Source organism: Cyprinodon tularosa, unplaced genomic scaffold (assembly GCF_016077235.1).
Source record: "Cyprinodon tularosa strain WSP-4 unplaced genomic scaffold, ASM1607723v1 ctg340, whole genome shotgun sequence".
Classification (NCBI taxonomy): domain Eukaryota; kingdom Metazoa; phylum Chordata; class Actinopteri; order Cyprinodontiformes; family Cyprinodontidae; genus Cyprinodon; species Cyprinodon tularosa.
The window spans coordinates 505,466-517,741 of record NW_024039053.1 but is presented as its reverse complement, the minus strand read 5'-3'; the positions used below and the strand labels follow the sequence as shown (position 1 = coordinate 517,741).

Genomic DNA, 12,276 nt, shown 5'->3' with positions numbered 1-12,276 from the left:
AGGCAAAAGGGGGTCCAACCCGTTACTAGCATGGGGTACCTAATAAAGTGTCCGGTGAGTGTACATGAATCTAATAAATAGTTGAAAATAATGAAATGGTCCATTCATGATCTGAAATTATAGTTTGGACCAAACCAGGAACATTGAATGACTTCCAGGCTGAGATGTCCCCAAGCATCAGTTTAATCTCATTTGCTGCAAAAGTAATCAAAATAGTATTTGGTTGGCTTGACAAATATCTTGAAGGATGTTTATAAAAAAATAAAAATAAAATAAAAACTGACTAGAACAGTTCAGATAATTTCTGGGTAAGAAAACTTTTCCTCCAAAATGATATATTGGTTTAAATTTTTTAATTCAAGATCAACATCAAAGTACAGGTAAAGCTAAAGGTTATATTTACAAAAGCGTCAACCGTTCAACATATTCAACACTAAAGAAAAACAATACATAAGATTTGTTCAAAAAAAAAAAAAAAAAATTTGATAAAATTACCTCCAAGAAAAACTGTTTTCAACTCAGGGTATGTACAGTATCTTACGTGCAAGTGAAATTCACCAGAATGTAACAACAGCATAGCATAAGGCTTAAAATAAGTTCAGGTTAAGAATGTTAACGTCAAAAATTCACACACACACAAGATCCGTGGTGTTTGGATATAAAACAACGCAAAGACTTTTGCTTCAAACTTAAGCCTAATGGAGACCTGGGGCTTCACGGTGAACACAAAAGAAAAGTTTCAATTAAAACTGAAAATAATATAAGAAAGAACATATAATATTTGATATTAATGGAAAGGTTCCTGATGGGGCTTAATATTGCTGGAACTAATCCCTCCCATTTAAACTAATTTTAAAAAGAGTTCTTAACCAATTTATGCCAAAAGTTTACAGTTTTTAAAACATGTCACATTTCTTTAAAGACTTTCTACCTTATGTGTACATCCTCTTTAAAAACATCAATATACTGACTTAGTAAAAAGAAAAGTAACCTTCCTGTATGGAGTAACAGGTAAACGCAGATGGGTTCACAGGGGTTTGGTGGTGCTATTGTAGACCAGGTGATCACTGTTTCCCATTCCTGAACTGGCAGTGCCATTAGGCACCCGGGTGTGCTTGGGAGTCCTCCTCCTCTTTATGAAGCAATAACCTAGGACAGCAAGGAGAACCAGGATGGCTACACCCAGCAGAGCAGCTATGATAAGGACATCTGTTTAGAAAAAAAACAAAAACAAAATGTCCTGGTTAAGATGGATCAATAGATGGCATCTCTGTGCAACTTTATGAATCAGGAAAGGATGCTTCGATGGAAAAACTGAAAACCTGGTTTGCATAGAAAGAAAAAAGGAAAACAAAACCTCTAAAAACTTAAAAGACTCTGGTGCATTCGAAATAGATTTTTTTTTTATCATTTCGTAAACAGTCAGGTATTCCTGCATGCTTGTTGACATTTTGAGCAAAGAAACAGGCCTTTTCCACCTAGTTTTTATCTTCTTTTTAAATAAATTAAATGATTTTCCTGCTCAATATACAGCATTTGTTTGAAGTGGTTTATTATCAGATTCCAAAACACAGAGAGAAAAATTTGTTTTACTATAGTACAGTGTTGCCAGTTGCTTTCTGGGGGCTAAACCTAGAAGTTAAAAGTCTAGCGCCCCTAGTGGCAGAAAGTTACAGTGTTGCTTCTAAATCAATTATATCCTAAGGTATTTAAGTCAACTACCGGTACTTTTTTGTTTTTGTTTGTTTTGTTTTTAGCAATTGCAGCACACTGCAGTGTGTAATTATGGAAGGAATTGATCCCTATAATATCAATTAATTCAGTTGTTCAGACAAATAAAAACAAACCAAACAAATCAAAATGAGGGATTCCTCCAGGCTTAAAAAACAAAGGAATCGTCTGATCTTCAACAGAATGATCAATTAAATCTGACTGTATTGCATTATGATTAGAAATAAAGGGAAGTGGAAATGAATGTGTCTTTATGAATGGACTGTAAATCAATAAATTGCATTATTGTAAAATCAATTCAGACCAAAAGTGGATCTATGTACTATAAGACAGTATCAACGCCACACAAATTAAAACAGTCTTAAAACATATATGATTGCTATGGTCTTAAATTTAACTAGACTGTGTTTTAATGAAAATCTAATCTATACTCACCTTTTTAAAATAAGAAGCTTTAAATTACTTGTGTTTTTGACTCTTGTTAGTAAAATTTTGAGGAAAAAAAAATAAAAAAATGAAGGACTTGCTGAATTTTAACAAAGTGGATGCATTTTACCTGCCTGGAAATGGAAATACACAAAATGTATATGTGCCTAAATTCTCTAGGGTTAAAAAAAAAAAAAAAATGATATGTCATTCTTTTTATGCAAATTGCATTATTTCAATAACATCAAGAGAAAATGAAAGAGAGGTTTTTTACTTCTATCTTCCTCGCCCACTCTTGCCTCCTTTTGAGAATCTCCTATAAAGACATCATTTTCTGTAAAAGGAGAACACATAGAAACCATGATGCATTATAAGAAGAAAATAACGTCAAAACTTAAATATATTTCATGTTGGATAATTAATGAGAACAGAGGATGACCTATTTCAGGGTTCAAATAGGAAGAATTTATATAGATTTATTTATATCTAAAGTAACTCTTTGTGATCTGGACAACTGGAGTAATAATGCAACGTAGAAAACAAACCTACCCGTCACCCCAGAGCAGACTCGTTCACAGGTGTCCTTAGTGTCGAATCTGTTGTCGTTTCCACCCCAGCCTCCGTAATTGAAGCGTAAGCAACTCTTACTGTAGGGGTCGTAGTACCACTTTGTATAGCTTTCCCTACCAGTTCCTGTTTCTGGGCTGTGTGTACAGCGCGCTGATTGAATAAAAAAGGTACAAAATATACAAAACACTTTAATTTAAACCATAAAACTTTGATATAGCAGGAATGTAGGTCAACAAGAGTATTAGGAAGCAAAAATCAACAGCAACAATGGAGAACATACCTTTCTTTTCATCCACTGGAATGTTCAACAGAATACGAAACTTGCGATACACTGATAAATACATAGGACATGATTTATGTTAATAGGTATTCCAAAAACACATGAAAAAAAAAAAAATCAAAGCCTTAATTTAACTAAGTCAAAATTGAAATCGGTTCTAGTATGCACAGAGAGCACATACGATCTTCGCAGTTCTTTTCATCTGATCCATCATCGCATTGTGTATCGTTGTCACACTCGAGTCCAGATTCCAAACAGCAGCCATCACCACAGACAAATTGATCTGGAGTACAAGGAGAACCACACTTTTTCCCTGTGGCACACAAAGCAAAAAACAAAAAGTTAGCAACATCTTGTAACTCTACAAATGCAGTCTGCATCACATGTGAAACCAAAACTCCCTGAAAGATATAAATCTATAAGTTTTACCATAAACCACTCAAAACATGAAACCAAAGTTATTCTAAATATCACAAGGTCAGATTTTGCATGTGGATATCCCCTCCAAGCGCTGATCTATTTAAAAGCACATGCTTAAACAGTGTTGGTAAGTAACAGAATACACTGAATGCACCCACCTTGTGTAACAGGCAGACCTCGACCACTTGGACCTTTATGAAAAAGAAAAAGGATAAAATATTATTGTAAAGTAGGATTGTTTAGTAAATAAAAAGAAAACATAAAATATATTCTTGCTTATATTTTTAGTTAAATAGTATTTTTGTTGGTGTTTTTTTAATAAGGTAAAATGCAACGTTTTTCTTTTATCCTAAGATGATGGAAATGAATACTAACAAAAATGAGAAGGGAAGCATGTTTGTGAGATAGAAATTCAGCCAGGGCAACCATGCAGCTAAAGTAATCAGTAAAGTTTGTCCAATATGCTACATTAGACAAATGATTCCACCCCCTTTAGATTATTAATTTACTCATTCATTCAGTAACATGTTATTTTTTTTATTATAACCTTACTCTTTCATGCATTGGTCTTTGTACTTATCTCTAATAGGTAAAAAAAAAACACTAATAAAAAATTATTGATATTTAAACCATTACACACAGCCCTAGAATAATTTTAAGTTTTCTTTTGGGTTTATTGGTTTTCCCCAAGACCAGAAAACGGACTTTAAAGAAGAAACTAAACACTTAACTGTGGTGTGGATCAAGCCAAATCACAATGAACCAAACACGGCCTGTGTGAACCCAATTAAAACTGTAAAACAGCACAGGAGATGTTTAGACTGGCCTGATGGGAGGAGGGAGCGACTGGTTTGTTAGACTGAGGTAATTGGATGTTTGGATTTAAAAATAATTAAAAAGTAGTTGCTAGATTTCCGACCTGTAGTCATTCTACTGAAACAATCTCAATTTTAAAGTCGAACATTCAAACATTTTAACGTCACTAAATAAAGAAGATTTGATTTTTTTTTCAAGAATGTATAAATGAACAAAACATGATAATCCGTATAAGATATTTTAAAACTTATTTATAGGCCTTCAGATTGACAAAGAGATCAACATTTAAGCATTTCTAGGTTTGAATGAGTGGCAAAATGTAGCTTTGGCTAATCTGCAGAAGTCCAACCAGGATAAACAACTGTACCGTGAAAAACTTGGACTGATTAGGTGACTTCTGAAGGCAATTAGTTACAGTGGATTCAATTTGGGGTCATCAGCAGAAATAAAGAAAAAACATTTCTTTCTTATAAAATTAAGCAGAAGGTTGCATTGATCTATCACTAAATCTATTGGTTTGTGGTTTATTTAGATACTGTGATTATACTTTCCATCATTGATGATCAAACTTGTGATGGGCATCTTAGAACAACGTAGATCCAACGTGATCTAGGTATGAAGCTCCTTTTCAGGAATTTTGACATCCACTTCTTGCTAAAGTCTTTAATCAGTAATGTTTTTTCCAACTTTGCAAATAACTACACATCTAATAATTGGATGTTTAATATGCTATTATTATTTGCTAATAATAAAAACACACCCACAAAATATGTCCCATCTAATTTTTCTTTTGTTTTAAGTTTCAGTCCAGCTTAATTTGGGCAGGTTACTTTCTTTTTTTAATTATTCAAAGGGTTGGAACCTGGCTTTAATTAAAACTGAACAAATAATACTATTTCAACATTCAGTCCATTTCTACAGAGGTCCTCCAGTTATGGAAGAGTTTAAAGTCATAACAGTATCTCCAAAGTAAAAAAATCAGGTTAATGTTTATTTTATATCTAACAGTGGAAGAAGTTGAGAGAGAAAAATATCCAGGAAAAGTAAATACACCTACCTGTGCTAGGGCAGGCTTCATTGCATTCCTTCTTGCTAATGTAGTTGTTCTTATTGGGCAGGCAACCCCCAAAGACGAACTGCTCACACTGCCCAGAAGCAGCATTGAAATGAAAGCGTGGGAACGAACCACGACAAGGACCTGATTTCTTTGGAACCATGCAGTGGTCTGGGGGGAATCAAAATAATAAAATGCACAATTAGAAAACAAAAAATTACAACAACAAAAAAACAATTATATCACTCGCAGAAGGAAGAATGTTCAAAAAAGGTACATTGCAATAAATCAGATCAACATATCAAATAACTATCATTAAGCAAAAATCAAATTAATGATCATACTGTTATTCCTAATCTACCAATTGCTGCTTGACCAGTAATCTCAGCTGACCTAAATCCTTTTCCAGATTATTCTAAAACTGTGGTTCAACTCTTACTTGTGGTACTGGTTCTGCCTCCAGTGGCACTCAGGGGAGGCTTGGTATAAACCATTTACATGGTAATTATTAAATGCATTATATACTCAAACAGACCCAAAAGATGAATAGTTCAAACACACTTTTCTGTGCTCCAAACAGTTGCCACTCTGACAACACGCGGAGTGCAGGGCAGATCATTTTTAGAAACCATAACAATGTGAAACCAAAACCTCTACAAGTATAATTTTCTGAGTATTTGACATCTGGTGTAGAAAATGTGTCCATAAATATAAATGTGAGAAGTGAGTTAATAACATTCCTGCTACATAAAGTGCAAATAAATTGTTTATTATTGGAGCCACGGCTATATTTGGGATCCATGGCACTCATGTCTGATTTTAAGGTTGCTGTTGAAATTTCCTGCTTATTTTATGATAAAAATATAAGGATGATGAAAATTCAAGACCAAACAATCAAGAGGGAGGTTATTAAAGCAATTTGGACCTCTTAGGAGCTATGTTTTTCTGCATACATGCAGTAATTCATTAAAAAGGGGCCCTCATCAATATCTTGTAAATATACTGTACAATACTGGGACATAGTTACATTTTTAGGATTTTTTTAGGTTATATATTTTCTGGAAGCCAAATAAGTTTATTAATGATTGGAATATATATCTGTGTGTTACTTTTTTATTTTTTTTATTTATTTCTTTATTTTTTTTATTAAAATCACTGAAATTATTACTTTTTAAGGATATATCCAAACTTATTAAGTTTATAGTTCCTTTTCTGTGGTGATGTCAGTTTAAAAAAAAACCCACTTGTGTCTAACCAATATTTCTCAGAAAATAGGCCTCAGACATTGGCCTCATTTAACTAGACTTCTCCACAGACAGAAAGTTCCTGTTTCATCACTGTGAAACTGCTCAGCACGCACAAAGATAATACAGAACATACAGTGGTTTGCTGCAAGCAAAAAAATACTGAAGAAAAAAGCTGATTTGATCATCTGTGTCTGGTTGATAATGCACGCTCTTTGTCAGCAATCACTTTTGTAAGACATTTCAGAGAAATTATATAATACATTTACAACAAATTTAACTACCTGGGAAATGACGCCTGAATCACCTGTTGTTGCACTGCTCAAATAATAAATACCAGAAGGATTTTCTACTAAAGAAATTAAAAGCTGTTAACATGTAACTGAGCTACCAGGTGGGTCAATCATTTCTAATGTTTAATAAGCCAAGACTGAAAAAGAAACTGTTTTTCAAATGATTTAAGACTTCAAATCAGTTTTATTCAAATGATAGAAGTCTTGTTGTGTAACAAGTCAAAACCAGAAAGACGGGTTTCGTTGAGTTGGGGGTGGAGAGATGCTATCAGGAGATCAGTAAAACTACAGACCTGCAAATACTGAACACAAACCATTTCAAAGGGAATAATCTTGATAATTTAGTTAGCCCACGCTAAAGATGGCACCCTACCGACAGCTGTTCCCCCAGCACCCAGCACCAAAGTCATTTTACTGTGCCGTCATTCCATTGGCCAAACTCTTATCGCTGCTTCCCTGTTTGTTGAGCGTGTCTGAACAGGTCTCATTCCAACTAACGTGGGATCCTTCACCCTACCACAGCATCTAAAGCTTAACCAGAAAAACGGAAAATTCAAGCTGACGGGAAACTATACTTTCATTTGGCACAGACAGAAAAGCAGGGGCTAAACAAACTAAATAATTTCAGTTGAGATGTTCAAATTCAAAGCTGGTTAAACTTTTAAAGGAGTTTCACTCATCCATAGTGCAGAATCTCAACATTAGGTGAAAGCTATAAGAGGCAGAAATACAGAATAGGTCATCAAAGTGAGGTAATTTCAGCCAAAAAAACAAAAAAAAAACAAATATTTTCATATAAATTTTCCACTTAGATTTATCATATCATAATAATTAATAAAATGAGCAATAGCTGAACTTTTTTATCTAACACTGGAGACATTCACCTCGGCACTTCACCCATCCCCTTGGGGAGCATTGGGCTGCCATTGTGCAGCGTCCGGGGAGCAGTGTGGGGTTTAGAGTCTTGCTCAGGGACCCAGAGTGCAGGCTGTGGGGATCGAACCGGGTACTTGCAACCTTCTGAAAGCCCATGTGCACTAACCACTATAGTGTCTAACCACTATGCTAACACTCCCCTTAACTTGCATCATACGTCCTATGAAGACTCAAGATCTGTTGCGCGCTGTGCTATAAAACAAATATCCATATTTTGTTACCAACTGCCGCTTTTCCCTTTCAATGATAATTTCAAAGAAGAACATTTCAAACTTCATCTAATATGTAAATTTAAATGTTGCACAGGATATAGTTCTAGCTCTCTTGGTTAGCCATTTTGGTGGTTCTTGGTGAGATATTTATAATAGGCTATTAAACCAAAGAAAACAAACGCTACTTTCTAAAAAAGTTTGATTCGAACCCCTTTTATCAGCTCCAGATTAATTTATTGTGCCATTTTGTCCAAGTTAAGATTTTAACCCTTTATAATACATTTGTGTAACTAAAAATAAGTCTATTCATCTATTCTTTACAGTTAAATAGTTCATACTACTATAATTTTTAAGAAAGTGAAAAAAAAAAATGTTTACGACATTTTGATCAGCTAACTTACAGGATACACAACAGTAGATATTGGACTCAATACCAACATTTCTCCCATGAAGCTCGAAATTAAGCTTCTTTGAAAGGAAAAGGAAAGGAAACTTGAGGCGGTGGAAATTAGGAGCATGCTGTTCCTCTGAGTGCCCACAAAGCACATATAAATGGGGTACACATAGGAAATGATCCATTGTTCACAGAAAAAGACAATTTGTGGCCAACTTAAAGTTTCCTTTACCGACTCACTAAGGAAGCATTCACAGGAAATGAGGCCAATTAATTTTAAAACAAACAGCCTAACAAATAAGGGGGGGCGGCCTAGGACTTTGGACAGTGGGCACACAGTATTAATCTGCACCAGCCTCAGTACCAATGCCTATGCCAGTTTCTCCAACTTGTTAGATTAAAGTCTGAAAATTTCTATTTCTATTTCGGGTGTGCCGGTGGCGCAGTGATTAGCGCACACAACCTATGTATGGAGGCCTTAGTGCTCAACGCAACCGATTCCGACCTGTGGTCCTTTGCCGCATGTTTCACCCCCTCTCCCATACCCCCTTTCCTGTCAGCCTTCTATCGAAAAAATGAGCCACTAGTGCAGTAAAAACTCAACAACAAAAAAAAGAATTGCTATTTCCACATTCCCATTGTGGTAATGTGGAACCACTGTAGGAATTCAAAGATCGGGGCAGAGCTAAAGTGAATTAAGAGTGTAAAAACTATTACAGTCAGACAACTTTCCCCCAGCAGACTGCCCAATATCATACTCGGGTAATAAACGATAAAAACAGCAGAGTTACAAAAAGACAAAGGGAAAAACAAAACCAATCTTTCTCGATTATTTGGAGAGAGAAGGAGACACTTACGCTCAGACTCCTCAGGCGTAAGGACCAGGACAGTGACTGTGGTGCTGTCCGACTGACCACTGTTGTCTGTGACTGTCAGCTGGAACTTGTATTTCCCAGATGTTAGATTGGAAACAATGATCTGGTCAGCATGACGTGTTTTCTACAAAAAAAAAAGAGAGCAATTTCATTTTCCCAATGGTGGCCTCTGCTATGTTGGTAAAATAAGATACAGATTACATTTAGCAAAATTGTAAAAGAGCATAGAAATATTAGGTCAGAATCAACTTTGCTTTTCTTACCTCCATTTTAGCAAAAGGATAGTCAGTGAGCATTTCCCAAACATAAGAAGTAATCTTGTTGTCATCTTTGCTCTCAATACCGTTCAGTGTTACACTTTCCTTAGGCTGGACCACCAGGTCCTGACCTGCATCGGCCACTGGTGGACTGTCCACACCTTCAGTAAAGACATGAAATAAAAAAAATTAAAAGATAAAAAAAGATTAAAAAATCTAGGACAAAATTAAACAGGGAGATTAAATGGAGGATTCAATTCTCCGCAACTTTTCACTCCCTGACATGTGTAAAATGCAAAATGCAGACTCTGCTATTAATCTGCGATACACACGACAAAGAGCAGGCATAAAAAGAAGCTATTCCAGTTTTAACAGCTTAACTTTGACCTACATAAAAACAAATATTTCACGCCAATTTTGAAATTCTTTTTCAGCTGTTTTTTTATGTATCCCAATATCAAGGAGGGATGTTAGGATTGTAGAAGGGACAGCTGACAGAAATGTTATTCTTTGTAATCTGTTTCCCATCCTCCTACATGCAAAACTCTGCATGTGGCTCATATCTGACGTTCGACCTGCAAAAACCCTGTAGAATTGTAGAGATGTGGTCATGAAGCATTGGCTCATGGCATGTCAAGATGAAGAAGTTGTAAAAAAAACTATATATAACCAATGCTTTCTGATCCAAAGCATCTTAGTCTTTTATTTATTTATTTATTTATGTATTGCTACCTAAGGGGGAAAAAAATTATCAGGTTTATTTTTTGTCATTTGTTTTAAAACCAACCAAACAAAAAAAAAAAACTTCTAGAACAAAAAAAGAAAAACAAAACAAACCCCTGGACCTTGTTTTCCAAGTTTGAAGACGTTTCACTTTCTAAACAGAAAGATTTCACAATTCAAAATGTCTGGATGGATGGGAAGCGAAACGTCTTCAAACTTGGAAAACAAAGTCCAGCAATTTGTTTTTTACTTATTTTGGAATCACTATGACCTGGAAGACTGAGAATCTTAACCAGCAAAAAAACACCTGTGATGTTTGGCTCATTGATTACTGATTAACCTTCTTCACTTTTATATATAAGGCTACAAGAATTCATTTCTGATCAATCCAGTCTCTTGATGTAGCCCTAAAAAACAGCTGACCAATACTTCAGTTTTCTTTTTTCTAGATGGCCGTTTAATGTTATATTTATACTTCTAATGGTTTTACTCATCAGTTTTTGACCACAGAAAAGAAACTCATGTAATTCTTTTTTTATTTTTCAAAAACCAAACTCAAGCAACAACTTCTGATAGTCATTAAGCCAAATGGTTTATGATTGTAAAAACTTTAAAACCCATCACCATAACAAGCACTGTTTTAATTTGTCATTCATCAGATAAAGTTTTGCGCTTACCTGTCACAGGTTCATGTTCCACATAGTTCTTATAAACGGACTTCAGGATGTAATTGAAGAATCCATTCTTCCTGACAAAGCGACAGACGTATTTCTTTTTGTATAAGCAGTCAAAGAGAAAGCAGGATTGGACTTCGCCCTCCTGGGTTCCGCTCTTAATCAAGGCGACGTTGCATTTGGGGTTATTGCAGCAGGAGACCACGCAGTCCATTTCCCTCTCCACTTTCGGAGAAACGAGAAACGTGGCCCCTTCTTTAACAGATTCGTCTGTGTCTAACACGAAGTTGTCTCTACCCTTCTCGAACTTGGTCTGGCAGGTCTCAGCATTATCCTGGCCGGTGGTGGAGCGTAAAATAACAAAAAGCAGGAGCACTGCGCGCAGGTATCCTGGTGAAAAACTCATTCTAATTGTCCCCTAAAGATCACCAGTGAAATAAAAGCAGGAGTCCTCTGCAAGAAAACTGAGATCAAACAGGAAAGAAAACTGTCAGTCTGCTCAGTTTAGTTTTTTTGGTTTGCGTAAAAGGCGCGTAACACCCAATCGCAATCTAGTGCCAAAACTAAATGGCCCCTTCCTGGTCGGTATCTACAGGTAGGCTAAGCGCTTCCACAGAATCGACCAATTAAAGGGAAAATAAATGAAACAGTCACGAAACTCCTGTGTCGACAACAAGGACAGTTCTCAGGTGACTCACCTGCGAAACAACAGGAAGTGAAATTCCACTCCTGATGCCACTCCCTTCTGACTGGAGCTACAAACACGACAATAAGCAAAGCGCAGCGGGGGCTTGTGTTTTTCCAGTTTCTTCTTACAGTGGTATTTTAAAGACCATTTTGTGAGCCTTAAAAAAATGTAAACGAGTTAGGTTAATGATAAAAAAAAAAAGGTTTTTGGAATAAACGAATAATTCATCAACTCAACTCCACTTAAACTTTACTTATAAAGCACATTTAAAACAACCTGGGGGTGAGCAAAGTGCTGAACATGAATCACAGTTAAGGAACATGAGATAAAAACTGAAGGCTAAAATACATAAACACATTACAAAAAGAAAAATTTAATGGAGATAAAATATAGTAGGATAAATGTTTCAATTAAAATACATTTTAAAAGTAAAATTTTGCCAAATGTCCACTTAGACTAGAATAAAAACTAGAAGTGTGCATTTAGAGAGGATTTAAAGACCTCATAGGAGCCTGCTGATCGAATATGCCAATTCATGTACAATTATGTTTTACATTTTTTAATTATTTTTTTTTACTTTTGGGGGAGGGGGAAAAACTGTTTTGACCAACATATTAAGAATATATATATATATATATATATATATATATATATATATATATATATATATATATATATATATA

At 35.2% G+C, this 12,276-nt stretch overlaps 1 protein-coding gene across 1 annotated transcript; it reads right to left on the bottom strand.

Annotated features, from left to right (window-relative positions):
* Positions 1-338: 338 nt before the first annotated feature.
* spint1a (serine peptidase inhibitor, Kunitz type 1 a) lies at positions 339-11,626 on the bottom strand. Its single transcript, XM_038294480.1, has 10 exons — positions 10,909-11,626; positions 9,515-9,669; positions 9,234-9,375; positions 5,301-5,468; positions 3,586-3,618; positions 3,189-3,320; positions 3,008-3,058; positions 2,707-2,877; positions 2,432-2,491; positions 339-1,209 (listed from the first exon to the last, which is right to left on the bottom strand). The coding sequence occupies exons 1-10, from the start codon at positions 11,309-11,311 to the stop codon at positions 1,028-1,030; spliced, it is 1,497 nt and encodes a 498-aa protein (XP_038150408.1). The 5' UTR covers positions 11,312-11,626; the 3' UTR covers positions 339-1,027.
* Between the last annotated feature and the right edge of the window lie 650 nt (positions 11,627-12,276).